This window comes from Egretta garzetta, unplaced genomic scaffold (assembly GCF_000687185.1).
Source record: "Egretta garzetta isolate BGI_Z169 unplaced genomic scaffold, ASM68718v1 scaffold343, whole genome shotgun sequence".
Classification (NCBI taxonomy): domain Eukaryota; kingdom Metazoa; phylum Chordata; class Aves; order Pelecaniformes; family Ardeidae; genus Egretta; species Egretta garzetta.
The window spans coordinates 771,136-797,939 of NW_009259038.1; the positions used below are offsets into that span (position 1 = coordinate 771,136).

At 46.0% G+C, this 26,804-nt stretch overlaps 2 protein-coding genes across 2 annotated transcripts in view; one reads left to right on the forward strand and one right to left on the reverse strand.

Annotated features, from left to right (window-relative positions):
* RHOF (ras homolog family member F, filopodia associated) overlaps positions 1–12,949 on the forward strand; it is a 13,500-nt gene extending 551 nt beyond the window's left edge. Inside the window, exons 2-5 of the mRNA XM_035890472.1 lie at positions 34–148; positions 7,098–7,207; positions 8,064–8,198; positions 10,396–12,949. Of these exons, the coding sequence (XP_035746365.1) occupies positions 34–148; positions 7,098–7,207; positions 8,064–8,198; positions 10,396–10,560 (525 nt within the window). The 3' untranslated portion in view covers positions 10,561–12,949. The remainder of the gene's footprint in view (positions 1–33; positions 149–7,097; positions 7,208–8,063; positions 8,199–10,395) is intronic.
* A 1,009-nt stretch (positions 12,950–13,958) lies between these two features.
* On the reverse strand, positions 13,959–26,602 carry TMEM120B (transmembrane protein 120B). Its single transcript, XM_009634920.1, has 12 exons — positions 26,594–26,602; positions 22,612–22,730; positions 21,526–21,642; positions 20,697–20,756; positions 20,023–20,118; positions 18,873–18,962; positions 17,709–17,774; positions 16,128–16,189; positions 15,764–15,856; positions 15,308–15,372; positions 15,060–15,128; positions 13,959–14,072 (listed from the first exon to the last, which is right to left on the reverse strand). The coding sequence occupies exons 1-12, from the start codon at positions 26,600–26,602 to the stop codon at positions 13,959–13,961; spliced, it is 960 nt and encodes a 319-aa protein (XP_009633215.1).
* Positions 26,603–26,804: the final 202 nt, after the last annotated feature.

Consider the following 26,804-nt stretch of genomic DNA (forward strand, 5'->3'; position numbering starts at 1 on the left):
GGCCGGTGCTGGCTGCGAGCTGCCTGTCCCTAGCTCGACCTGCCTCTCCTCCCTTTGCAGCAGTACGCCCCGTCCGTCTTCGAGAAATACACGACCAGCGTCACGGTGGGCAAAAAGGAGGTCACCCTGAATTTGTACGATACCGCAGGTAAGGGAGTTTGGGTTTTTTGGGTTTTTTCCACACATACTTTCCGTTTCCCCCATCCCCAAACTGCGAGAGGCGGTTTCTGTGTGGCTGCCGGGAAGGGAGCGCGCTGGGGCACCGGCCTGGGACTGAGCCCAAAGCCAGCCCCCCAGGTTTTTGTAATTTCAGACAAATAAGCAGAAACACCTTTTATCGCTGTAAAATGCTGCTCCTGTCAATGCGCTGGTACTTCTGTTCCAGCAGCTTTTGCTGTGTCAGCTCAAACCACTTAAACACTGTAAAGCTGGACATATTTTCAAATTGCTTTTCAACTAGCATACTTTTAGCCTAGTATCATAGTTAAGACTGCTAGAGATTAAAGTACAAACTGAAAAATAACCGTTACCTGTTGCATGCATAAATGTGCCTTCCAGAAAAAAAAAAAGGGTCACTTGTCTAATGGCAGCTCTAGTCATGGACTTGTTCATTATCTTAACAACCCAGTTTATTCAGAAAATCACATCAAATAGCAAACATATCTGAAGGTATTAAAACCCAGTTCCCAGATGCAAAGCATAATACAGTCAACTGGGAAAATATTTTAATCTCCTGCCATGTGTGATTGAGTAGCGAAGGAGAAAAAGGCTGGTTTGTGTTCAAAATAAAAAGGCCGTAGGAGTAAAAGTTACTTGAAAATGCTGGTAGTTTGGTTCGGGTTCATTTCAGGACCTTGTGAAACGGTTTGTGTTCATTCAGAGTTCCTAGGCTCTGTTATCCAGCTGCCTTCCTAAATGAACCCTAAAATTGACATATGCTCAGCGTAAATCATCTGTTTCAGTTCAAGCCTGTGGAGTTGTTCCAAACTAACACCAAGACAGATAAGAACCGAATGCAGTCTGTAGTAGTTTTTTAATAGTAATAAACCACACTTACTTTTTGCATACCGTACATGATATCCAAATAGACAATTTTAAAGGTTTTTAATCTAAAAGTGAATTTTATTGCTAATCTTTACTGCAGCATAGTACGATCCTGAGCACCCAATTTGCCAATGTATCTTCTTGTGTCAATGTCCCTGTTCTCGAGTCCAGGGATTTGAATGATGTAGCTTCTGCTGAATGGCAAGGCTTTTGTGTTTAAGTCTTTTAAGGAAAAGAGAAGGGCTGAAATCTAGTGTGAGCAACCAAAGAGGGCTTTCCTTAATACAGTATGTTGGCACGAAGAACTTGCCACAGTGAACTTGTCAAGTTTTTGTGTTTGTTTGCTGCCAGTGTGGCATTTTTGCCTGTCACACAGTTCTTGGCCAGCTCTCATTTAAAATCACCATGCTGTAGCTTCCAACATTTACCTTTGGAGTCTTTTCCAGGCTCTAAGGAACATGGGCTGGATCCAGAAACGTTGGTAGGTAGGGTCAGTTCAGTATTGCAGCACGAAACTCTCGCAAGCCTGACATAAGTGCCCGGCTCCTTGTGTCACGCAGGGAGTTCAGCTCTGTGCAAGACCTACAGCCACCAGCAGCCTGGCAAACACTCGTTGAACCCCGTACCGGTGCCTTGTCTTCCCCTGTTTCCTTGTTCAGGCATGTAACTTTAGCAGAAAGCGTCTACCCTGCAATATTTAGTTCACAGCTACAAATACTGTCTTGGACCAAAGCACAGCCCCTTTTGTGTCTCATAAGATACTTTGGGAAGTGGAGATGCGTAGTTGGCAGAGCTCTGTGCCATGAAAGGGCAATTGCTTTCCATCTCTCATCTGGAAACCTTGAAAGCCAACATGTATCACCTCCCAAAAACGGCCACCAGGCAACAAGTTGGCAGAGGCTGCTGACACTTGTCTCCTCCCTTCCTGCTACATTTTTGCTTTGCACAAACCACGTCAAGGTTATCAGGTGCAAAGAAAGGGGGGACGTTGCCACCTCTGTGAAGGCATTTGCTTGGGAAGGGGAAAGACTTGAGTTTTGGTTCTGTTTCAAAGCTGCTTACGTAGTTTTATGCTACAGATCTGTGTCATACTTTGTAATTCAAGCAGCTTTTCATCCTTTCTGGAGATGGAAGCTATGCTAGAGGAAGAACTCACTTGAGCACACATTTTAATCCCATCCTGTTTTTAATGATACAAAACTGATGTTGAGTTCCTTAAGGGTTAGAGTAGGACCAAGAGTTGTGTCCTGTCCTCCAAGTTCAAATAGTGCAGTAAGGAAAGAGCAAGGGGAGCGTCCAGCTCAGGAGACAAGAGAGCTCCTGTCTCTCTGCCATGTGGATGCAGCACAGGAGATGCAGTTTTGGAATCGGTGTTGCCCTATGTTGATTTGCTTCTGTTGTATCAAGCAGCAGCAGGACATTAAATGCCTCTCCCAGCTGGGTGGTGATGCTCTGGGGTGGGTGTACAGCAGCAATTGCAGCTTAAAGAGTCGTCTAAACATACAACTTTTCACTGGAAGTAATGGTGGTTTAACAATGCGGCTTATTGGCCATATTTTATGAATCTTGTAACTGACTTACTGAACTGCTTGAGTGGGTCTTGCTCTTCTCTAAGATCCTAAGACAGCTTTACGCTTGCGTTTTCCTTCTCAGTCTGAAAGGTTCCCTCATAGTTCAGATTATCATAAAATCATTTAAATGGGATCAAAAGGGTGTAAAACCATTTCTGAGGTGAAGGGCTTCAGCTAAGTGCCCTGTAGCAGCATAGGGGAAGGAGAAGGCAAAGCTGTTCTTCTAAAAAGTGTCACTGGATCTTCAGTGATGCGCCCACTGCAGAAAGGACTTGGATATTTTTAGGATCTTGCTAAGAGCAACACTAAATAGAGCTGCATGTACTGCAGCGTCATGGGAAGGTAAAGGACAGGTTCGGCTCCGTGGGCTGTTTAAAGTCAGAAGGATTCTTTGTATTGTCAAGTCCTGTGCAGCTTGAGACTTTGAGCTTGTCCTACTTACTGAAGGAGAAGGACACAAACAAAGCACCTACGAATCAAACATTTCAAGCTACAAAAAATACTTATTTTGTCTTGACAAGAATTTTGGTAACAAATCAAGTTAGTCTAAAATACGCTAGAATAAGAATTTTTTGTGAGGCTTTTGTACCATGCTACTCTATCTTCCTCATCAGAGACACCTCTTGCTGCCGCAGGAAGTTGGTGGTATACATACGCAATGTGTAAAGACTTGGTAATATCACTTGTCTTGTCTGCAAACGGGCTTTGCAGCTGCTTATTCAATTAAAAGTTTCTCTTTCTTGCTGTGCTCGATAGAGGCAAAGGCATCGAGAGGTAAATTAACTCTCATTTTTTACATACTAAGGCTGCAGCGTTGATGCTTTAGCTGCAGTTCAGCCACAAGGTTCAATTTCTGATGCTGCTCAGTGCAGGACTTTCTCAGAGTAAAGAGCCGAGCTCTGCTGGGCTGGGGAAGGCTGGGGAGGAAGTAATGCCTCATCATTGTGGGTGCTCGCTGTGACTGGCAGGAAGCACACGCGAAGCCTCCAGCGGGGTTTTTCAGGTCTGTAATGACAGATGCATGGCCGTTTGAGGCCTTGAGAGAAATTTTTAAAGCTGGTATATAAAGCAAGAATAATTTTTCGTAACTTTGAAAGGGAGGGCGTGCCTGAGGAAGACAAAACCACCCCAACTTTTTAATTGAAGTGTGCCCCTCCACCCAGTGTGCTCTTCTATTGGTTTTATTCCTGCCAAAAATGTCTGTTTCCCGATTTTTTTGAAAGTGAGTAGTGAAAAAACAGAGTTGGCAAGCTAATAAGCACAGCATTTCCATGGAGCCTGCAGGACAACAAATCAAAGAGAATTGGGTGCATTTCTGCGTGCCTGCGAGGGCTCGCCATCACACGGTTCCATGTCGATCCTAAACCATGAGTGTGGAGTGTTACAGACCAACACACGGCCACGCGTAGGAAGCGGTCGGCTGGTCTGGACAGGGTGGCAGGATATTACGTTCTTCCTTGCCCACTGGCAGTTGGTGGTGATGGATGGTGCTGCCATACATCAGGACAGCATGTACTGGTAGACTCCTAGGCTGGCAAGTCTTTGGCTCTATCATTTACCCTCTCCTGTCGATGGCAACGGGTGCTGAGCTTCTTTACAGATTGAGCAATGCACAGGCTGCCACTTCTTTGATGGTGAATGGGTGAGGAAGAGCAAACAGAGGTGAACGCGCAGAGAGCCGTGGTTTCACTTCTTCCCCTCTTCACCCTCAACCATCACCTGAGGTCCCACCCCGCTGTGGGACCTGACTGCAGCGACGTGGGTTACGCAGCATGTCACAGAGGAGTGTGATCTTTGCAAAGAATTAGCAAATTTTAGGTGAATTCAGCTGGACAGAGTTTTTTCTTCAAAAAAAACCAAAACAGGGTCTCTGATGCTACAATGAATTGAGGAAGGCAGAGGAGAGTCACAGGGATGCTTGCACACAGGTATATATTTGACCGATTCTTCCACAGCATGGTTTTTGTTGACTGTGGAAAGAAAACAGCTACCCGTGTTTGAGGAAGCACGCTCAGTGGCTTTGCACACACACTCAATTACTGCTTAGGTTCAGCCCTGTTCTTTCATTTTAAAACTCTTCTACTAGAAGACCTCAATCTGTGCCAAATTAGCTCTGACCTGAGCAGCTTTACAGAGAAAAAAGTCTCCCAGGCCCTTTCTTGCATTGCATCAGCAGCACTTAAGGACAGGGGTGAAAGGGATTGTTTTCAGTAAAAGGGATGTCGATGTTTAGACACAGCTTGATCTGGGTCCTGTTACATCCTCAGCAACTGAAGAACTGCATCTGCGCTCTTAAAGAATAGCTTCCTCTCCTTCCAAGCGAGCGCTGCAATCATCCGGCTATAATACAAGTTAAGCAATTACCATCTAACCTTCCCCCTGTGGTCTCTGAGCTATACCTCATTCTGTGCTCTCTATTTGAAATCCCAAATATCCATGGAGCTGCATCTTACTCAGCAGCATTTTCTCATGCACTTATTTTCTCAGTTGGCTTAAAAAGCCATCACTGCACAGCTGGTTTTGAAGATGAAGGTGCAGTTCACTAGGGCTTATCTATAGTTTTTGACTTGCAATACAGCATATTTCTGCTGCATCACTGAAGACACCTCTTCTGTTATCCCAGTCCAGGAGAGTATGGTTTTAGCTGTATGTTCCGATTCCAAACAAAAGGACGTGGTTCTTCCAAGGGGACGGCCCTGTCTGCCTCACAAATTCCCAGCAATAACTTGGAGGACCTTTTGATTTTACAGGCTGCATTGGTAGAAGCTCAGAGGCATGAAACTGAACAGAGAAAATCGTACAAAGCACGTAATGCTAGAGGAAGTTGGGAAAAAAAAAAAAGATTTGGCACCTGACATGCTTAATGCATTTAGAGGATTATCTCAGCAACAAAATGGTAAATCGGCTGCAAAAAAGCAGGGAGATTTGGGAGAATAAGAACGGCTAAGCAGTACAGTCTTTGCTTTGAATGTTTATACAACATGCATAATTTTGTCAATTGTCTGTTATTTCTGTATTAAACATCGAGGGATCGATCCTTCTCTGTTCTGCACCTTGCCCGTGGAGCATGCTGCTCTTGCAGGAGCTCAAATACAGAGTGGTCCAAACCTAAGATTCCCATTTCACAAACATGCCAGGCAAACTGAGTAATGGCTTACCCAGTAGGGATATAATAACCTGTATGTTGACCCATCGTTTAAATTAAGGAGGGGGGCAAAGTATTGTAGAGTTATTGGCCTTCTGGTATCTGCAGTTCTTCAGATTGCAGCTGGAGACAAGCATATTGGCAAGAGTGATGAGTGTGTGACTTGGGACTGAGCCAGGGCAGGAATAATTGGTATAAAGTTGGGGCATGCTGAAATTTTCAGCATCCCTTTATTTGAAATATCAATACAAAGATTTGAGATGTGTAACTTCCCTGGAGGGCAGTTTCTGGGCTGGGCGTACCTTGTGGTGATCGTGGGAAGGAATGGCATTCCCAGTTCTCATTTTGGAAATTCAGTGCACCACAGAGACATATCTGATTCCAGGGGCAGCATTCAGGTGGCAAACAGATCTTCTACAGACTGCTTAAATCACACCTTCTTCCTTATTAAATCTCTGAAAAAAAATCTCAAATGCAAAAGATTGGGTTTTTTTTCCTGAGCTGCCAACTGTATCTAGTAATTACTGCTTTCCTGAACTTAATCTCTCAAAGCAAGGCACCTTCAGACCCCAGCACGGTGATTACTGCTAAATCATATGTACAGCAAGAGGAAGAGTACAGGTCTGAAGCAAACTCGCTTCCTCTTGTCAGATCATGTGCTAGAATATCTTTAATCAGAAGTACGACAAATCCCCTGCTTTTCCAGAATTCAGCAGCATCCCTAAGATCTGCTGTGTTGTCCTGCTTCAAAGACCACTTAAGCCTGGCTCGTGTTGCAGCGTGCCTTATAAAATCACGTGTGTGCTGCTACAGTGAGCAGCGGTGCTAACGGCACAGCGTGCTAATTGCTGCTTCCTCTCAGCTCGCTGGGCTGGGAAAAGCAAATTTGCCAGTAAGATTTTTATTTCAGCACTTCCATCTAGCAAATTCGCTGTTTCTTCTCCTCACGGCATCACGTATGCAAATGTATTTGGGAGAATGGAACCGCTGCCAAATTGCAAATGTTTTAATCGATAACTGTCAAATTCCTCTTGATGATTTTGCTTGTGAGCAGCAACTTGGCAATCAGCAATTAGAACTGTTTCTAAGTACTTAGCAGTTGGACAAAACCTTTTCATAAAACATGTCGTTGGCAAGTTTTAATTTCTAAAGCATCTATTTTGTCAGTGGAGTCTCCTGCATTTAAGGGAAGGAATTTTACAAGTATGGATAACTTTCAGTCTATGCAGTTATACTACCGTTGTTCTTGAGCTCAAGTAGCTATCTTTACATATTCCCATCACACTGCTTGTGAAAGACAGAGATCTCTTTTACCCAAAGCATTTTCTCTGTTTCAGGGCAGGAGGACTACGATCGGCTACGACCACTTTCTTACCAGAACACAAACGTCGTGTTAATTTGTTACGATGTCATGAACCCCACTAGCTATGATAATGTAGCAGCTAAGGTAAGAGGCTTTCATAATTGCTTCGACCTTTTAAATGAATTACATATGCCTGATACATGACAGGGTGTCAGGGTAAAAAAGCCAATGCTTTTAGTGTCCTGTACCCTGGGCTTGTAGATGCACAGATCGCTCCTCACGCACTGAGCTGCAGGTCACAGACCTTAGACCTGGAGCTCACCTCTCCGTGGCTCCTAAGTGCTCAGAACTGGGGTTGACTCTGCAGTACGCTAAAAGGATCACAAACCCGCGGTGAAATCGCCGCTTTATCTGTAGTGATGTCACACAACCAAGATTGCATGCAGGCATTGAAGATCCAAGTCTACTTCCATCATGTGCACATTTAACTACAGGGGAGAGACATGTAAGCAACCCCTTGTCCATACTAGGATTTCTGTAACACTCCAAAGCATTCCTGTACGCAGCACCAGAAAAACAAAGCAAGCATTTGGTCCAAATTCTTCTCTTAAATATGACTTTAGAGGAGCTCTCCTGAATTTAAACAGATGTTAAGTAAGCGCTTTGGCGTAGCAGCAGATGTTATAAAGCAACTGACTTTGGGTAGGACTTAAATGTTTCTGTAATGTAAATAGCGCACGTTGAGCCCCTACCACTACGTTGATGACTTTAAAAATGCTGAAACTGCAGGATATATTAAATGCTGGTTCTCTTCCTTGGCTTTATTGTTTTAATTTGGGGGGGGGGGGGGGGGGGAGGGCGTTATCCCCTTCATTTCAATGAGCTAATTTCTTCTTGGGTTAGTTCTCCCAGCCAATTCAACCTTGGTTTTTTTTTTTGAGGGGGGGGGGGGGGGGGGAAGAAAAAAACAGATGTAAAAGTTTTGTTTTTCCGCCATCAGTGGTATCCTGAAGTGAATCACTTCTGCCGAGGCGTCCCACTCGTATTGATTGGCTGCAAGACGGACCTTCGGAAAGACAAAGAACAGTTGCGCAAGCTCAGGGCTTCTAAGCAGGAACCCATTACTTACAACCAGGTAAATACAAGCGCATTTAAAGCGGTGTCCTCTTTGCAAGAGATAAAGCAGGCTTACTTCAGTGGCATCATCGCTTACAAGCACAATCACAGATACTCCAAAATTAGGTGATCACAGTGTCCAGATAAAGAAATTACTGACAGTCAGCACTAACAGGTTTCTGCAAGTCCTTTTTGGAAGTGGCCAAATCACCACCCATTTTTTGTATCAAAGTAAAGAGAAATTTGAAGAGCAGTTTGCATATCTTGAGGTGTCTGAAAGGAAACTACTGGCTACGTCTTCTACGACCTCTCATTCTTGTTTCCTTTCACAGCTGGGTTATTAATGATACAAATCTGTAAGCCTTGACACGTTTCTTGGACTCCCTTCATAATTTTTATTAGGATACATTGCTCTCATCACTGGTACTTTGAGCAGGATTGTGAGAAAGACTGGAGACACTAGGATACACATTACAGGATTAAAAATACTGACCCTCCTGCAAAAAATGTATTTTGCAAACCCTATTTAAAAATAAATCCTTTCAAGGACAATAGCAAAAACATCTGCAAGGCTTCTCTAACCTAAGAGACTTTTCTTTGAAGTCTCTAAAGTAATCTTAAAAAAAAAAATTACATATTATCACATGTTTTCAATTTAAGTATTACAAAGCAGTGAGACTTACAACTAGTGTTACACCACCGGCATAGCTGTCCTAGGTACAGGAGAAACAGTTGGTGGTGGAACAGCTTGTCCCATGTCACGCGAGACCTTTGCTCTGGTCTCCCACTTTTTTTTTTTTTTTTTAAACTACAAAGCCATCCTTCTCCTCTCATCTCAGAGCAGGAGCAGCAGCTTTCGAACTGTTTTGAGACCCAAGTCCAGGGAACAAGGTTAAGTGCACCAAGACCTTGACTGCATCACTCCTTTTTCTAAACATCGTGAAAAGAAACTGCAACTGCATCACCACTAAACCACATTGGGCTTTTAGCTTATCTTCCTTGCGCACAAGATGAGATGCCTGTCCTGTCACTTTGTGAGCAGCTGCAGATTGTCCCTCATTTGCATTAATAACTCCCTCCATCACCCTCGCATGCAAAGTTCGGGGTAAGCAACAGACACTTTTGGCAAGTCTGCTGAGGCCTCATGCAATTAAATTCCAGGGCCCACATGATGTGCAAACTTTGTCTCCTATGTGAGCCCTCCCACTTGGTTTTTCTCCCCTTAAATATACGCTACCTCAGTCTTTTACAGCTGATGGCATCTTGAGTCACACGACGTGATGCTTCTGATGCCAGGCACAGAGGAGCTGAACAGTATCTGCCAGCATTGCAGCTTGCAAACAACTGGAAGGAGACAAACTGCGCTTAAATACACTGAAGAAAAATCCCCCTGTAGAAGCCCGAGTGCTCAAGTGGTCCCACTCCCAGGGCACGTAATGAATAAATGCAGAGTTTGTGAGCTGTGGGTTGCAGACCTGCAATTCACACTCCAGGGCTCACCAGTGTTCAGAAACTGGGGGCTGACTCTGCAATGGCAATAAAAGGATCACAAGCAAAGTAAGAAATCACTGTGTTTTGTTTGTCCGTAGTGATTTTGAGCAACCAGGATTGCATGCAGATGTTTTAGATTCTAGTCTGTTCCCGTTGCATGCATTTGGGTGAGGTTGAGAAACGCAGACACCCATTTGTGTATACAAGGATTTCGGCTGAGCCACTGCGATGCTCCAAGGCAAAAGTTAGGGTTCCTGCATGTGCACCAGCAAGACACTGGTCCCAATTCTGCTCTTGCATGTGACATTCAATACTAGAGGTGACATCACATAATAGTTACGGTCAGGCCTGAAAAAAATAACCCCATGTAGACATCTTATCCTCACTTGAGGATCTACCTCAGCTTTTCTTTTAAACAAATTTAATACTGAGAACGTTTTTACACTATCAGCAGTCTGCATCTTGGAGTCTACAATGCACTGTAGGCCAGGCATAGAGGGGAAAAAACCTAATTTATTTAACAGTGCCTCAGTTTATTACCAATGCCACTTACACCCTGTACTGTTACAACCCTGTACACTTACACCTAGCACTGTACTCGAAGGTGGCTTTCTTCCTGACCTCAGGATACAAAGATGTACAAAATAATTCCCTTTCTCTCCCATCTCACCTGCCTCTTCTTATACATTGGGCTTACGTCTTTTCTTACCTTTTGTTCTTTCCAGGGTGAAGCAGCTTGTCAGCAGATTAATGCAGAAGTTTATCTGGAGTGCTCAGCAAAATGTCGTGAAAACATAGAGAATGTTTTTAAAGAAGCAACAACCATTGCACTGAGTGCCATGAAAAAAGCGAAGCGCCAAAAGAAACGGACAGTGTGCTCAGTGTTATGATCTGGACTGCAGGAGAGCATTGACTGCACGAGAGCAAAGCGATGCAGATTTTAAAAACAGTTAAAGACTTTTTTTTTTTTTTTCCCCATGACATGTTTGTATTCCTAAAACTTTTATTTTCAAATTGTAATTATTATTATGGTTTTTTGCACTTTTGTTGCACTGCTCTTACAAAGTTTTCTAAGCTCAGTATCGGGGTTAACCAACGTTGCGTGCCTTTGTCGGTCTGGCTTTTGCTCCTAACTGCAAATGACCACCAGCCAGGCCTTGGATTCAGTATTTAAATTGCAACAATGACTGTTACTATACAACTTTATTAGTGAGGTTTTTTCCTCTGCAAAATAATTGTGGCATAATGACAATATACTCTCTTTTTCAAGCAGAAAAGCCACATCTTTTAGAAGTGATGTTAGTGCAGCTTCTCAGGCACCTTTGAAGAGACAGAAATGAAGTTCTGTCTGAACAATTTCCAAATTGATTTACTCGGTGGCAGCAGCATTAGGAGTCAGCCTCCAGCTGCCCCCAGAGCGCGCAGACGGAGCATCCACTACTGCCCTGCACCACTGGGACAGCTTTGCAGAGCTGCTCCTGCAGAGCCTGCTGCTGGAATAGTATTTATCAATGGAAATGCAGTGGTCGCTCCAATTCCGAAGTGGAATATCGTGGAAAATACTGAAGTTTACAGCACTCAAAGTTAGAAGTACTCCAAGCAGCTACTACATGTCATGTAAAGTCAGTTTTACAGTAAACTTAAGATAGCTTATTTAATACATGGCAGGTGCAATAGTGGTGCATGCTAGGGGAAAGACTTAACTCATGTTTGTGAATTGGTGAAGTCCTCTCTACTGATAGAAATTAAAATTTTCCCTTTTGTGATGAAGGTGTCAGCTGTTTGTTTAAGGATGAGGGATGCTCCCACTGCACAAGCTAGTGCGTGTGCCTCCAATCTCCTAGCTCTTCTGCACATCCTCAGGCAGCGAGATCTCAAGATCTGAGGAGCAATCACGAGCTTGCAGCCATCATAAGCCAAACCCTTGTCGGGGAAGGAGGTTTCTGCAGTACAGGTGTTGTCAGAAGCTTTCTGTATAAATTAAACTACAGCCCAGCGTAAGGGAGAATACACAGGACTTGTGTAACGGTAACAAGACACCACCTTTGCCAAAAAGTTTAGGCAGTGGATGCCAGGGGTCTTTTAGACAAACATTGTGTATAGATCCTGGTAACCGTACGTCATACAGAGTTCATGCAACTTATCCTCTGCTGGTTACATGACCAGCTGGTGAAAAACTGTTTTGGAGCAACCCATCATCATTATTTTACATGCAGGGTAAAGAGATCTTGATCCTCAAAATCTTTTTTTTTTCTTCCCCTAACTTGTTCTCATTTAATTAAGGTTTGTGAATCCCTACAAGCTTAAAATGGAAAATAAAAAAAATTACAAGTTTGTGCACATTTTTGACTCCAGAAAAATCTTGAAGATTTGTGCAGCTTTCTCCACGAGAAGACATTTGTCAGGAAAAGACACAGAAGCACCCATCACCGTACGCTGTACGAAACCGAAACATCAACCTGCAGGAAGTTACTGCATTTACCCCCGGCTCCACCTCAGGGATCTTTCTTTCTTTTTTAATCTGAGTTTCTCATGCTGCAGGACTCGAGTTACTCACCACATGCAGAGCTCCCCCACCCCTGGAGAACCAGGTCCACTGCTCAGATCCAGCAGGTTCCAATTTCCATTTCATAAATGGAGAGTTTAAAGGATTTTCAAAAAAAAAAAAAAAAAAAAAAAAAACACAGGATGGGCAGAAGTCAAACATTAGCAAGATAGAGCCCAGCTAGCATGAAAGCTGTTCAAAATACACAAGTTGCCATTTATTGTTCGTGCCCATGGGGCAGTGATGCTGTAATTTTGCTGGCCTCCCAGCAACAGAAGAACCGATGAAACCATTTCAAGTCCGCAGTGCGTACATCTCTTCACGAGCACGCTTACTGGGAGAAGGGCCCAGTTTTCAGATCACGTGCCCAATTTGGGCTTCGTGCTAGCTGAAAGGAAGCCTTCGCCCTTGGGAAAGACGCTGCCTAACGCAGTTCAGGATATTGCAGCTGGCCTTGGGAGGTACAGACGCCACAGCACCCAAACCGAGCTTATTTCAGTGAGTGGGTTTAAGTTCAAGCCGCACAAGGAGTTAAGCGGGATGGCAGTTGGTGTTTGTCCTCTGCTACCCTCCTGAAGGAGTCTTTACATTCTCCCAACTATGGGTACAAGCGCAGCATCTAAAGGAAGTTTTTAATATTTCTGCTGAGGCTGTCCTGCCCTTCCCAGAACAGCACCAAGAGCAAAAAATACTGAAAACAGAAACCAAAGTGCAACTGCACTTCTTTCCACCGATCAAGGCCATTTTAAGGAAAAACAGTCTCTCAAAAAAAACAACCTAAAGGGCAGTTATATTTGTTATTTGTAAATATTTGTTATTAAAAAGGGGCTGAAGCAGCTGCATATTGAACAGTTTATTTTCCAGGCCTGGCCAGATGACCTGGTCTCCCTGGAAGAGGGTTAGCAGATTTCCCTGCCATTGTACAACTGGTTTTGCTTGCCTGTTTTTGTTTCCAAAAGAGAACTCTTCTTTAAATAGCTTTCTAAAAGTGTATATAGCAGCACTATGGTACAAAGATGGGCATTTTTTTTTTTTTTTTTTTTTTTTTTCCCAGTACACACAGGTTAGTATTGCCACTGAAAATATGCCTTAAACAAATGCCTTTAAAAAACAGCATTCGGTCGGTATTACTGATCAACCTGGAGTGTTCGTAAACCTTTGCATATCCAATACCCAGAATTTAAATAATAAAAATGGAAACTGTTAAATATCATTCCAGAATCGGAATTACAGTAGATCCCACATTCTCCACAGTACACACAGGTTAGTATTGCCACTGAAAATATGCCTTAAACAAATGCCTTTAAAAAACAGCATTCGGTCGGTATTACTGATCAACCTGGAGTGTTCGTAAACCTTTGCATATCCAATACCCAGAATTTAAATAATAAAAATGGAAACTGTTAAATATCATTCCAGAATCGGAATTACAGTAGATCCCACATTCTCCCAACACTGGCGCTTCGCCAGGCAGGTGCATGCTGCTGTATATACAGAAAAAAAAAAGCAAACACGTTTTGTATTAAATATACACAAATAGCAGGACCGCGGAGTGGAGAGCCATGCTTGCGTAATATCAAGTCTGTGCTGGCAGAGTCCGTATCCTTCGCCAGGCACAGGGACGGACGAGTCCTTCCGAGCCCATCCACGGCGTAGCTGGGGTTCATAGCAGGATCCGTCCCAAAGCCAGGGCCAGCTGTGGGCGGAGGGACAGCAGCTGGCACAACAGGGGGGGAAGGAGGTTCACAGCTTCTTCATTTTGTCTTTGTTTTTCTGGAGTTTAGTGTGCACCACTTTGACAGTAGTGAGGAAGTTCCCGAGGAAGAGCAGCAGAAACGTGAACGCCAACACAAAAACCTGAGAGGGGAGAAGGAGGAGAAAAAAAAAAAGGAGAGCTGAGGGTATTGTGCTGGCCACGTTGAAGCAAGCTCTGGTGGGGGTTGGTTGGCAAGTCCAGGGATCCATTAGCACACGAGGAGAGAAGATCATAGCCAAATATACGCCCCTGCGTCCAGGTGTGTGGGTTAACAAGACGTGTATTTTTATCGTGATCATTTAAGTAGCATTTACTGCTTTTTAATACTACAACATGGATCATATTCAACATCGCTGGACTCTACCAGGCAGTAAAATCAAATCGTTAAGTCCAATCTAATGGATTAATGTTTTATGCTACAAGCACCTTCATCCAACAGCAGTGGCACAGGCGTGGGGGAACGACACGTTCCTGCAGGAAGCTGTGTTCCTCCTGCTATGCCAGCAAACAAAGTCAGCACTCCAGCCACAGCAAGATCTGACCAAAATAACGACCAGCAGATTATCTGCACCATGGCACACGTGATGTGGTCCAATGCAGATCTACAGGAGCAACTGTGTAGATGGAAAACGGACAGAAGTGTTTGATGGGTGACAGCAACTGAGAAAACAAGTGGAAGGATCCCCCGAAGTGGGGCAATAAAGTGGATAACATGGTTTTGAAGGGCCTCCCTGCCACTGTTTATGTGTCACCATATTTTTGTGTGTGTAACCCATGGATCAGCCACAAAGAACCACCAGCGACTCAGCAGCCATTGCTATTCAATGCCCATATACATAAACAGTAAGAGAGGTATTTACCCACATGTATTTTCTTCCCCCCACGTCCTCTGCCATTCAGCATGGTCACCCATGGGTGCAAGTTCCCCTACAGTATCTCACTTTTCTTTTGATTTCTTTTGTATAGGCTCTGTGCCGCATCACCCCAAGATATTTAGATGGAGTCAGATGCCCAAATATCTTTAAGGATGTGGTCAAACACCCCTCTCCGCCTGCTCCCTGCTTTTGCTGAGCAGAACCAGCACCCACCTGCCATTCTTTGCACTCCTTATGCCTGGACAACCCAAAAAGCGTGATTGCATTGTATAGCTGCCAGAACTAAAAAGAAAAAAAAAAAAGCAATTTAATTACTAGGAAAAAACTCAAAACAAAACATACTTTAGAAACATTTGCCATGGGTACACATGATCCAAAGCACCTTTTTATGGTGCTGCCGCCGCAGCGGCAGACCCTCCCCAGGCCCCATGCCACAGAGGGAACAGGATTGCCTGACTTACATGCCCAAAGAACAAGAAGGGAAGGAGAAACGTCAGCCCCCGCCACATCCAGGACTGAAATCCTTCTGGAAAAGGTTAACAGCAGAGGCAAAGAGTGAGCACAGAAGAGCCAGGACCAGAGCTGCAGCCCCCCCACCCCAGACCACCCCATAAGGGCTATTCCTATCCTGCTCCACAATAACCAACCCATTTAAAATGTATACTTGAAGGTGCGGTAACGGGAGGAGGATGAAGATGGGGATGACCAAAACCTCCATCTTAACCCACTCCAGAGCTGACAAAGATCAGAGCCACAGGACCTGAGGAGGGGGACAAAAGCCTTGCTCCCCTTCCTGCTGTAGGGCCGCAGGGCAGGGGGGTGGCAGCTCTGCAAAGCAGAGCACGCAGCCCTCTCCCTGTCACCACATCTAAAACTGCGCAAAAACTTTGCAGATCAGGTACTGCAGAAAACCTCACCTACTGTAAGGTCCAAGTGGTTTCTCTCCCCCAAAGCACGGAGTCTATAAAGGCAGCCCCTTTGGTAATAATACTGCAGGAACTGAACACAGCCTGGAGGAGGAGAGCGAAAACATCACTGCGTCGGCTATTCAGAAGTATGATAAACGTAACAAACTATTTTAATAACATTTAATCTAAAGGCATTTAATTATTGTCTGTATTTCTACATTGTATATTTGCACGGTGTGGTTATATTTGCACGGTGTGGTTTATATTTGTACAGTTTAACACTCCAGTATTTACCAAGCAGGAGTGTTTTCTAAGCACGTGAAATACAAAACTATTTTTTCCCCGTGAATTAGCAAGGTTAAGATATACTCACTCTGAAATATGGAAAATGCTAAAAACTGACTGCGAAACATTTGATACATGAGTCCGTCTGGCCTGAAAGCAAAATACAAAGGAGATCTTATTTGTCTGATAAAAAGCACACGACGCTGTCCCCTTCCCCTTCGGATCCCATTAGCAAATGAAGCAAGCAGCTGGTATCCAGCGGGAGCCCAGGGAGGGTGCTACAGCCACACCTCACAACTCCGGCACCTAGGAAATGCTTTAATTGATGAGGTTTCCCCTCTTGGATGTGTACAAATGCTCCCTTCCCTTCTTACCCATTTGCCTATCGCCGTTTTCTCTAGGCAGCAATCAAAGCGTTCAGCAGCGGCTGCACCCAGAACCCAAGCGGCAGATCAGGGGGCAGTTGTGCTCCTTACCCTAAGGGTAGCTCAGGATAGACAGAGGACAGGGGAATTCTGCTCCAGGCACTCTGCCATCCCATTACAGATTCAGGAGCAGAAACATTTGTTGTTTTAAAACAATTTTTAATTATTAACTAATCAGTTCATGCCAAAGTTAAGAGGGGTTGCACAGGGGCCGCACGCGGGGTGGATCGCTGCGTTGTTTGACCACCACCACCACCCGTTGGAAGGTTTTGATGCTCAGTTTGTAATCCGGGTTCGGTAAAGGCACCGACCAGATTCATTCTGTGGTGTCCTCCCTCTAAAGCAGAGCGCTGCCCGTTTGCTTAGTTACGCAGAGACAGAAATTGGGAGACCTGCAGAGGTTTAGCTGCCATCAGCACAACTACAGCTTAGGGCCTGTTTCTTTTTTTTAAAATCAGCAACGTAAATACAAACTCACAGTGTTGTATTTATCACTGAAAACATCTGTAACATCAAATACGAAGCCTGATGCTTCGCCGTGCGGCCACAGCTTCATGGTCACACTGGGTTTAAATGCTCAGATGATGCAAACACTTTGCAACAGGCTTGAAGCACCTCGAGCAGGCGAGAGCAGACTCACCACGTTAACATCACTCCAGACAGGAACGTGGAGACGTAGTGATGGGACACCCACCAGCCTTTGATCCTGAACAGAAAAAAAATGTGGCAGTTAGATGAGGAATGTGGATATTAGCATTATAAGTCTGGCTTTAAAGAGGAAAAAAAAAAAAAAAAGAGAGGGGTTGCACAGGGGCCGCACGTGGGGTGGATCGCTGCGTTGTTTGACCAACACCACCACCCGTTGGCAGGTTTTGATGCTCAGTTTTGTAATCCGGGTTCGGTAAAGGCACTGACCAGATTCATTCTGTGGTGTCCTCCCTTTAAAGCAGAGCGCTGCCCGTTTGCTTAGTTACGCAGAGACAGAAATTGGGAGACCTGCAGAGGTTTAGCTGCCATCAGCACAACTACAGCTTAGGGCCTGTTTCTTTTTTTTAAAATCAGCAACGTAAATACAAACTCACAGTGTTGTATTTATCACTGAAAACATCTGTAACATCAAATACGAAGCCTGATGCTTCGCCGTGCGGCCACAGCTTCATGGTCACACTGGGTTTAAATGCTCAGATGACGCAAACACTTTGCAACAGGCTTGAAGCACCTCGAGCAGGCGAGAGCAGACTCACCACGTTAACATCACTCCAGACAGGAACGTGGAGACGTAGTGATGGGACACCCACCAGCCTTTGATCCTGAACAGAAAAAAAATGTGGCAGTTAGATGAGGAATGTGGATATTAGCATTATAAGTCTGGCTTTAAAGAGGAAAAAAAAAAAAAAAACAACCCACCAAAAAAATCCTGACTTGGGGGATGAGGAGGTACAGGGAAGAAGATAGATGGCCGAGCTCAAGCAGAAGGAGTGCTGGGGAGCACTGTCCTGACAATATGGCTTAGCTGGGGGCACGAATCCACGGCTGCTGGAGGGAGGCTCAGGACCAGGACCCATCCCACGTGCTCCCACAATCTCTCCAGCACAGCAAGAAGCAGCAGTCCCCCAGCACGAGGCACCATGGTGACTAACAACGCACAAGTTTCAGCCCACACACCCTTTTTTTTTTTTTCCCCATGCCACGCAAGTAAGTGACATTTCCAAGTCCTTCCTATGAGGTGGCTGTTTCTTTCAGACACGAACGCTAACAAAAAGCTCAAAAAATTACAGTACAGTGAGCAAAGGCTGTAGTGAGGCAGAATTGAGCTGCGAAGAGCTGCCCCAGGGACGGAGCTGCTTTGGAAACTAAGCCAACGCGATGGGTTAATGTGGGGCATTTCCAACCAAAGGTGATCGACCTCTAACACAAGACAGCATGGAGCCACCATGACCCACTGCTGTAGATGCAGTGAGCCCAGGCTCAGAGGTTTCTCCGTTGGCCTCGAGCAAGAAACTTTACATCCCCATTCTTGTTTTTTAACTCTTCGTCCCTGGCCCCACAGTGATCCCCCCCGCTCTCTCTGGAAAGCACCCCAAAACAAGACATCCTGCCTGCAGCACTCCTGGGGACAGTGTTTGCAGAAGCGACTGCTTCATCCCTGCTGCCCAGTCAGCGCTGGGAACCGTGCCCTCGAGCAGCTCCCAGAAATCAGCAGATTTTTAAGATTTTGCACCCAGGCAAAGCAGGAGGGCCCCGATTTTCCCACCACACCGGTGTCGTCCTCCGGGCACAAACCCCCTCTTGCATTGCGAGTTGGGGACCACAAGCATCCTGCCAGCAATACTGAATCCCCTTTTGCTGCTTGTTTTTCTTTTAAGGACATTTCATGCTTTAAATAGTTTTTGCAGGTGGCACAGTACCTTGATCCATTGCTAATGAGAATGCTTTCCCGTATCGTCAGCGTGCAGTAATACCATACTAACAGAAAGTTAAACACTTCATCTGTCACCCTGTTAAAGAGAAAAAAAAACCACACAGTAAAAAAAAAAAAATCCTGTTGATTATAAAGACACATTAAAAAAAAAAATAAAAAATCCCTGTTTTTCCTCCCTCCCCTTGGGCAAATTAAAACCCACCTGAGTGACCCACGGACACTGAGCCCCAGTCCTGAATATCTCTAATCCACATGCAAAGCCGCGAGCATCAGCAGCACCGCTGGCCTCAGAGTCCTTTCCTCTGGGAAGTGCCCCGTGATATAACACTACAGATCTTGAGCTGATAAGCAGGTACACAGAGATGACATTAATTCCTTCTGAAGGAGAGAAAGCACCATGGAAGCAGCGGATGATCCAATTTAGAGAGGCATTTCCAGGCTAATTCAATGAGGAGATTCCATGAGATCTATAGAAATCCCATCAACTAAAAGAGCAGAAGAGCGTTACACTCTGGGGGGGTAGAAACAAAGCCTTTATTTTGCCACTTGCAAAGCCCTGAAGCCAAGGGGATTCGGGGCAGCCTCTACATGGCAGTATCGTTCCTTGATACGATCCTAAATTCACCCCAGAGGCAGACAGACCTCAGTGGAAGTTTCTGGCTCCAACACCTTCCTATTTTGTAAGCAAAACTGAATAGTGGAAGCTTGTTGGTGCTCAAACAACTTTTATCATGACCTAGAGATAACGTTTCAGGTCTGATCACTTCATGCAAATCCTCTCCTGTTGCGTTTGCAACCCCAGATTTGCAGCACGGTGCTGGTCCCTGCCTGGGACAACCTGTGAGCAAAACCAAGCGCTCACTCCCAAGCACAGCACGACGCCAGAAAAAGAGATCAGGAAACACAATGTTGGACTTCTCTTAGTTACAAGAGACTCCAAAGAACTCAAACAAGGAGAAGAGAGTAGCTAAAATGCAGGTCCTGCCAGTGCTGAAGAAGAGGTGCAGAAGTTGCACCTCTGAAGAAGTTGCAACACTGCCAGAGCCCGTCTCACCGTCCTTAACAGAAGATAAGTTAGATCACGCCAAGCACATTTTTATTCAAAATACTTGATTAAAAGTAAAGATGCCGCTTACCTGTAGTGGAGAATAAACCTGCAGGCGACAGCCCCGAGTAACAAGATTATCGTCAGATAAAGTTTGAACTTCTCATACTCGTCCTTGTAGGCAAACCTAGAAGGGAGCAGCCGCCGTTTACTGACACAAATGGGTGTTTTACTGGAACATGGCTTCACTTTTCTCAAGCCAGATACAAATCCATGTGCCAAGCCCAGAGACAGAGTTTCTGCTTGAAACACTGAGAAAACCAGCAGATGACGGTGAAAGGCAGCGCTCTGCCTTGCAGGGCCCGTCTGGGCTGCACAGCCATTACGCCGCAAGACAACGGCTTAAGTCCGTGAGAGCTGGCTTCTGGGTTGGCATGATAAGATTAAAGAAACCAAACCCCAAAAAATCTCCATTTTCTGGAGCACCATATGCCTCGAAGTCGCAATACCATCTTTCATTGAAAAAACCTACCTTACAACTAAGGCAACAGGCTGGGCTGGGCTTAAAAGCAAGCGATGGGCAGAATCCATCAGAGCTACATGAAGCGTTAGCTTGGCCCTGTGTCATGGTCCAACTTGCGCACCCTCAACATTTCATCTTTTGTCAGATCTAAGAGAAACCCACTCCCATCTCTGGACTTCAGTGCATATCCACAGCTGGCCCCAGAAACACCCGAATTCACACGTGCAGAAACGCTCACTTACTTTGCTTGGTTACTCAGCAGAGTTACATTCACGTTTCCCAGCACCAGATTTAAGTACAAGCTGGAAGACAAAAAACAAGGAGCAGAACCAAGTCAGTCATTTTATTTGAACACTGCAGGGTGACCCAGCCCGAAGCTGAAGAGACCGGCGTATCCGCCAAAGCCACGCTTGCTGCAGGTTTTTAATTAAAGCAAACGGGAGAGACAGACTACAGAAGAGAATATAAACATGGAAAGATTGGTTGGCATTTCCAAGAAGTTTGAGAAAAAGTTTATTTTCCTGGTGCCTTTTCTGCGCTACAGCCTAAGGGTAAGATACGTAGTGTGCACTGTCCAAAACCAAAAATAAGGGGGAGAAATTGGAAGAAAAGTTTCTGGCAGAAACTTCCAAGGGGCCGCAGCATCGCACAGCCCTTGGCGACTGAAAGAAATCTGTCCTAGCAACCCCACTGGAAGCAAAGTATAAAATTTAAAGTTGATTGAAACGACTATTTCTAATAAAAAAAGAATTAGTCTTAAAAAAATTAGCACTGGAAAACACCAGTGTGAAACAGCGGATTGCACAATCTCTCGCCAATGCAGGGTTACTTTTATTTTAACAAGAAAACTTGTGCTGCCTACACGCAGTACATTTATACACACTTCCAGCTAATGAATTCTGCGTACAACTGACACAGCAGCTCAGCAAGAGATTTATGACTAATCCAGTTTTACATGTATTTCTTCAACATGCACATTATCCTTCGGGAACACCACTGCTGCGAACGCTCAAAAAAAATTAAAAAAATTCAGCTTTCCCGGAGCGCAGGCCTCCCTGGTGAAGCACGCACCCGTTCTTCTTCGGCAAGTAGGCTTCCATGTCAAAGAAGGCATTTTGCCTCTCCTTGATCTGGGTGCTGATCTCCTGGATGAGAGCAAACTCTTCCGGACTCGCTCTAGGCTTGCACCTGCAAGAACACAGAAACGAAATATTTCTGCTCATGTTTTTACCTCCTTTTTATTTAAAGGAAAATAAGTGTTGTCACAAAATCCATGCTGTTTCAACGGGAACTGCGTGAGTTGATGCCAATGGGCGCTTTGCTCCTGTATTTCTGCAGCACCATTTGGCTTACTGCGATTTTATTTCCCTGCCTGGTTTCTGCCGCTGTAGGTTATTTCAACCAGCTGGTTTATAAATCAGCTTCTCTTTCCATCTCAGCTCAGTGACAGGATCCCATGCTTCTTCCCTAGCAGAGGACTTAGGGAATATCGCGCTTTTTTGCAGGAACTCCTTCCACTTTGGGACGTTTGTGCGCGGTTTCAGGCACTGGCCTTGCAGAAGCTGCAGCTCATCAGGCATGAAGTATTTCGGGATGTAACAAAACACACAGCTGATAATTACTGACAAACTGCAGCTTTACCGATTAACGTAAACCGAGAGCAGAGGACAGCGGCGTTAGCAACCCGTGGTGTTGGAGGCAGTGCTTTCAGACCTGCACAGAAGGAATTTAGCCTGTGGCTCCCGGGGATCAGCCAAGCAGCCAAAGACAGTTCCCTCCCGTAAATCCACCCAGGAGCAAGTTATACCTTCGGGTTCAAGGATCGATGCTACTCTTCCAGCACGGCTTCCAGAGCAAAGCTTTGCTCACCTAGCAAATCATGTGGACCAAAAGCTGTACAGTCCTGCAGTGTACGGCACATACTGCAAGGACGCAAACCCTCAGAGATCTTCCTTATTTACAGGACTCCATCTCTCATGGACTTATGAACACTTTACCTGGCTGTGATAGATGGAGGCGACTCAAGAATAAGATGGAGCAAAATTAGCACCGTGACACAGATTGCATATTAAAATGCTAAAAATCCAAACATTTCAGCCCTTTGGGAAGGAGAAACATCCCACCCCTGCCTCCTCCACCCTCCAGGTCTCCCATTACCGTTGCAGGTTGTGCTTCAGATCCCTTAGTGTCTTCTTTTGCCGGTGTATAGAGCTGCTGCAGGCTGTCTGCAAGCTGGTGACTTCTTCCAGTTTCTGCCGGTAAACTTTGTGCGTTTCCTGCAGGAGAAGAGGAGACGATTGGTAGGAAGAGCCCTTTAGGTTACACATTGCATTTGGTCCTCACCTCTGAAGGAAGCAAGCAAACCCCTGGTTTTTTCACCCCTGCAAACAAGCAAGGAAAGGGCAATGCCAAACGAGCACAGATCCAACACAGCTTAAATGGAAACTAATGAAATCCCGCAAAAGGAAAAGCATTCTCTCTACGCTCATCTCATTTCCTCTTTCTAACGAGCTTTGCCACTCCGGAGCTCCTTGTTCCCATCCCACCCTGTAAGGAAGCCCCTAAATCCCAATCTGTCCCCATCAAATGGGTGACTAAATCACAGAGCAGGAACTCCGATTTCACAGCCAGATTAAATCTGGGGAAAAAAAGCAGAAAGATGAGGACCCAGAAGGGAAAAAGATGACAAAAACCCAGCCACAAATCCTCGCCTGGGGGTTTAGACACCTCCTGGCCACCGCTGCCGTCTCAACCCCTTGTACATGCAAGCAGCCTACTGCCCCATACTCTGGTTTAAGAGCTTAACCCATCCCCTCCCTGCGGCATTAGATGCTCGTTGAGGGGAACTTCTTTATCACAGCTCATTGATCCTCTGAAGCCCTGAATTAGTGTCTGACTGGCCGTAACGAGGACGCGCTGATCAATGAGGATGCGCTGATCAACTGCACGCCCATGGAGAGGTGCTTCTGCTCTCACACCCCTCCCTCTCCTTGGGAATAAACGCACTCTCTGCTTTTCCGCCTTCTGCAGTGATTTCACCACCTTTCCAAGCGCAGGGAGACCTCGGGAAGTGCTAACCAGACACCAAGCAAGGGCTAACCAGACACCAAGCAAGGGCTAACCAGACACCAAGCAATGCCCTCCAGGCAAATTTTAAGATCTATAAGAAGTTGGAAAACAGAGTTTGCAGAGTTAGTGCCAAGAGGAGGCATGGGCTAAATAACTATTTGCATGTCTGCTTTATCTACCAGCACATCAACAACCACAGAAAATTACCACCGGGTTTCCCAGAGCACAAACATGGTGGTAAAACTATACAAACCAAATCTTTGCTCTCCTCCTTGCTAGGACCTGGCTGTTAGCTGCTCATTATTCACAGGAGCAATGCAAAACAAGCTCCGATATCCAATTTAAAAACCTTAATAACCAATCTAACCATGTCCAGGCACCGCAGCTCTCATGGTTTCAGGACTGCTTTGGCTTTGCTTAGCACAGGCAGGATTTCAGGGCTCGCAGGATTGCACAGTAACTCCTTCTGCTTCTCTAGGTGTCATGCAACAGGGTCTTTTCAAAGGCTGGTTCACAGGATGCAAGAAACTCTTTGCCAAAAGAGTGTTCAAGTATTTATTGGAAACACAAACAGGCAAGCTGAGAGCTGGTAAATTCTACCACTAGCCAAAAACACCAGGATAATGATTTCAGAATGACACCGGTATTTAGAAGAACAGAACGTTTGCTAGTAGTGAAGTTACTTATTCATCAGGAGAGGCAATCGCTTACAGCGGGGACCCACCGGCAGCGCAGGGAGCTCAGCACTGCCTTTACATTAACGCATACAACCCACAGGCCAAATACCTGCCCAGAGGGTCAGGTTTGGCCGCAGCATTCTCAACACGGGACAGAAAAACAAAGGACCTGTGCACCAGGGAGAGGAGTATTTTTGCCCTGAGTTGAAGAACTCCCAGCCGAGATGTCAGAGCTGTCTCTGCACCTGAGTTTACAAGATTTGCAGCGCCGGCGCCGTGACTGCCCAGGTTGCAAGTGGAAATTGCGCTCCCCAATTTGCCTGCAGACTAAGGGCAGGCAGCAGTCCAGCACGGCGGCCCCACGCTGCAACTGCTTTACATTTTCTGTAGGTACCCTGAGGTCCGTTTTCCGTTGCACTCGCAAGAGCCCTGCTTGTGGTCAGCACTTGTTCATTTGCAGGACTTAAACCACACTTCACGGGGAGTCCTTGCAGGGCTTTTTCCTAATCAAAATCTTGTTTACATGTTCACTCATCAGGTTTAATTAAGAAGTTGTTGCAGGGCAACTTGCATTTTCCTATGGCATGGAAGACCATGGAGGTGCCCTGGCCAGGGGAGGGCAGCTAGGAATCTGTGGGCTCCCTGCTCCAAAACTGCAGTGCCGCACAGTTCTGAGCTCTCCATCTCAGGCTGCTGCTCCAGAAATGAGGCACTGCCCCAGCAACCCCAGTTAAAAAACCCACAGATGTCACTGGTTAGAAGTGTTTGCAAACCTGGATGTCCTCGACCCCATCTCACAGCTGGTCCCTGCTGCCCCAAGGGGATGCTCAGTGCTGCTGCATGGCAGAATCAGCCCCTTCAAAGCCCCTCAAGCTGGAGCTCCCCAAATATAAGCATAGCCCCAGGTGCCCCATGCCAGCTACCCAGCACATCAGGGGCAGGAGCTACGACCAGAGTCCAAGGTCCTCCTCTGCAGAAGGACGAAGACACAGCCCCTGACCCAGAACTTACATGCAATTATAAAATACAAGACAGGGCAGGAGTGCAATGAAACAGAGATTGTTTTGCCCCATGGGGCTGGCGCTGCTCTCAACACACGAAAAAAAAAATCTACCCACCATCAATTTTTTTCCCTGCTGGCACTGTTACAAGAGACCACTTTTAGTGGAGGTGACCAAAGGACCTTGGAAAATGCCAACGGGGAGCTTCTTCCAAACATGAGCAGCAGCTCCCACACCAGCATTTCCAGCCAGAGACGAGTCAGGCCAGCCAAAAAAGGGAGAGGGGAGATGATGCAGGCACAGAGAGGGGGGAGGTTAGGCTGCTGCCAGAAAAAGCATGCTCCTCAAGAGCAAGAGATGCTGTGAGCATGTCCCAAAAGCCACATGCAAGCGTGAGGAGACACCGACATCAAAGTCCCTTCTTACTAAACAGTTAGGATTTTTACTCCACACATCAAGGTTTGACACAACTGGGAGCACAGAGCCTTCCTCCAAAGCACGCTGAAGCATGACCAGCACATCACAGAGCTGGAGCAGAGTCATGTCCTCAGGACAGCACTGAGTTCCCCTCTTCTGCAATGCTGCCTTCAGATGTAAACTCTGCTTGTGAGCCCTGAAGTTCTCAGAAAATGGGGTAATTCCAGCTTTTCACCTTTAGAGTACTAACCACTGGGCAACAATACCCCATGCCACCAGCAGCTGCCCACCTATAAGCATTTCTACTCTCCTTTTACAGCTGGGGAAGCTGAGGCAGGGATAAGTCTGACATTTTGCTGTGGTTTAGGTCAGCCTTAGCAGCATGCTCGGTGAGGAGGCGGCCGGTCGGCACACGCAGCAAACAAGTGATCAACAAAACGACGCCAGCTGGTGCTCCCCCCCAACGCCCAAGCACCACCTTTCCTTCTGTTAACAAGCGTACAACCTGAACTGACTTTTAATTAAGAGAATGAGCTAAATCTGGAAATCACGCTTTTTTTTTTTTTTTTTTTTGCGGCGCACGTTCTGTTTAACAGCCTAAAAGAGGCTAACAGCCACGCAGAGCCAGAACAGCCGGTCGTGTTTTAAAACTGGCTTAGAGATTTAAAGCACGTGCATAGGCGCAGCATTGATGACATACAGGGAAGGGAAGGTTTCTGGAGGTAAAAGCATTTTGCAGAAGCAGCTCTCAGCCCTTGCTCCAAGGTCTTTCTGTCCCTCGACGCACTTTTGCGAGATGGATAACCAGCACTTGAACCCCTCGTATCCCACCACAGGAGATGAAACTCCAGCCAGGCGATGCTCGCAGCAGAGGCGTTACCTGCGCCGCTCCTTCTGCAAAATTCTGCCAGGTTCCCCTTCTCCATCTCGCTCTAGCAGTGGGAACCACGTCCCCCGGTGCCTCGTCAGACATACCCGGGGCATGGCCGCGGTTTGGCTTGGGATGTCCTGGGCGCACCTAACACCCGCCCAGGGCTACTGGGGCACCGGGGCATTTCTGGGGGTGCTGCGCGAGGATGTGCACCCATGCAGGGCTGTGCTTGGTGCATGCACCCCAGGCCTGCGGCCAAGGCGTCGTGCACACGTGGCCCCGCCGGGCGCGGCGAGGAGGGGGTGAGCCCTTCCG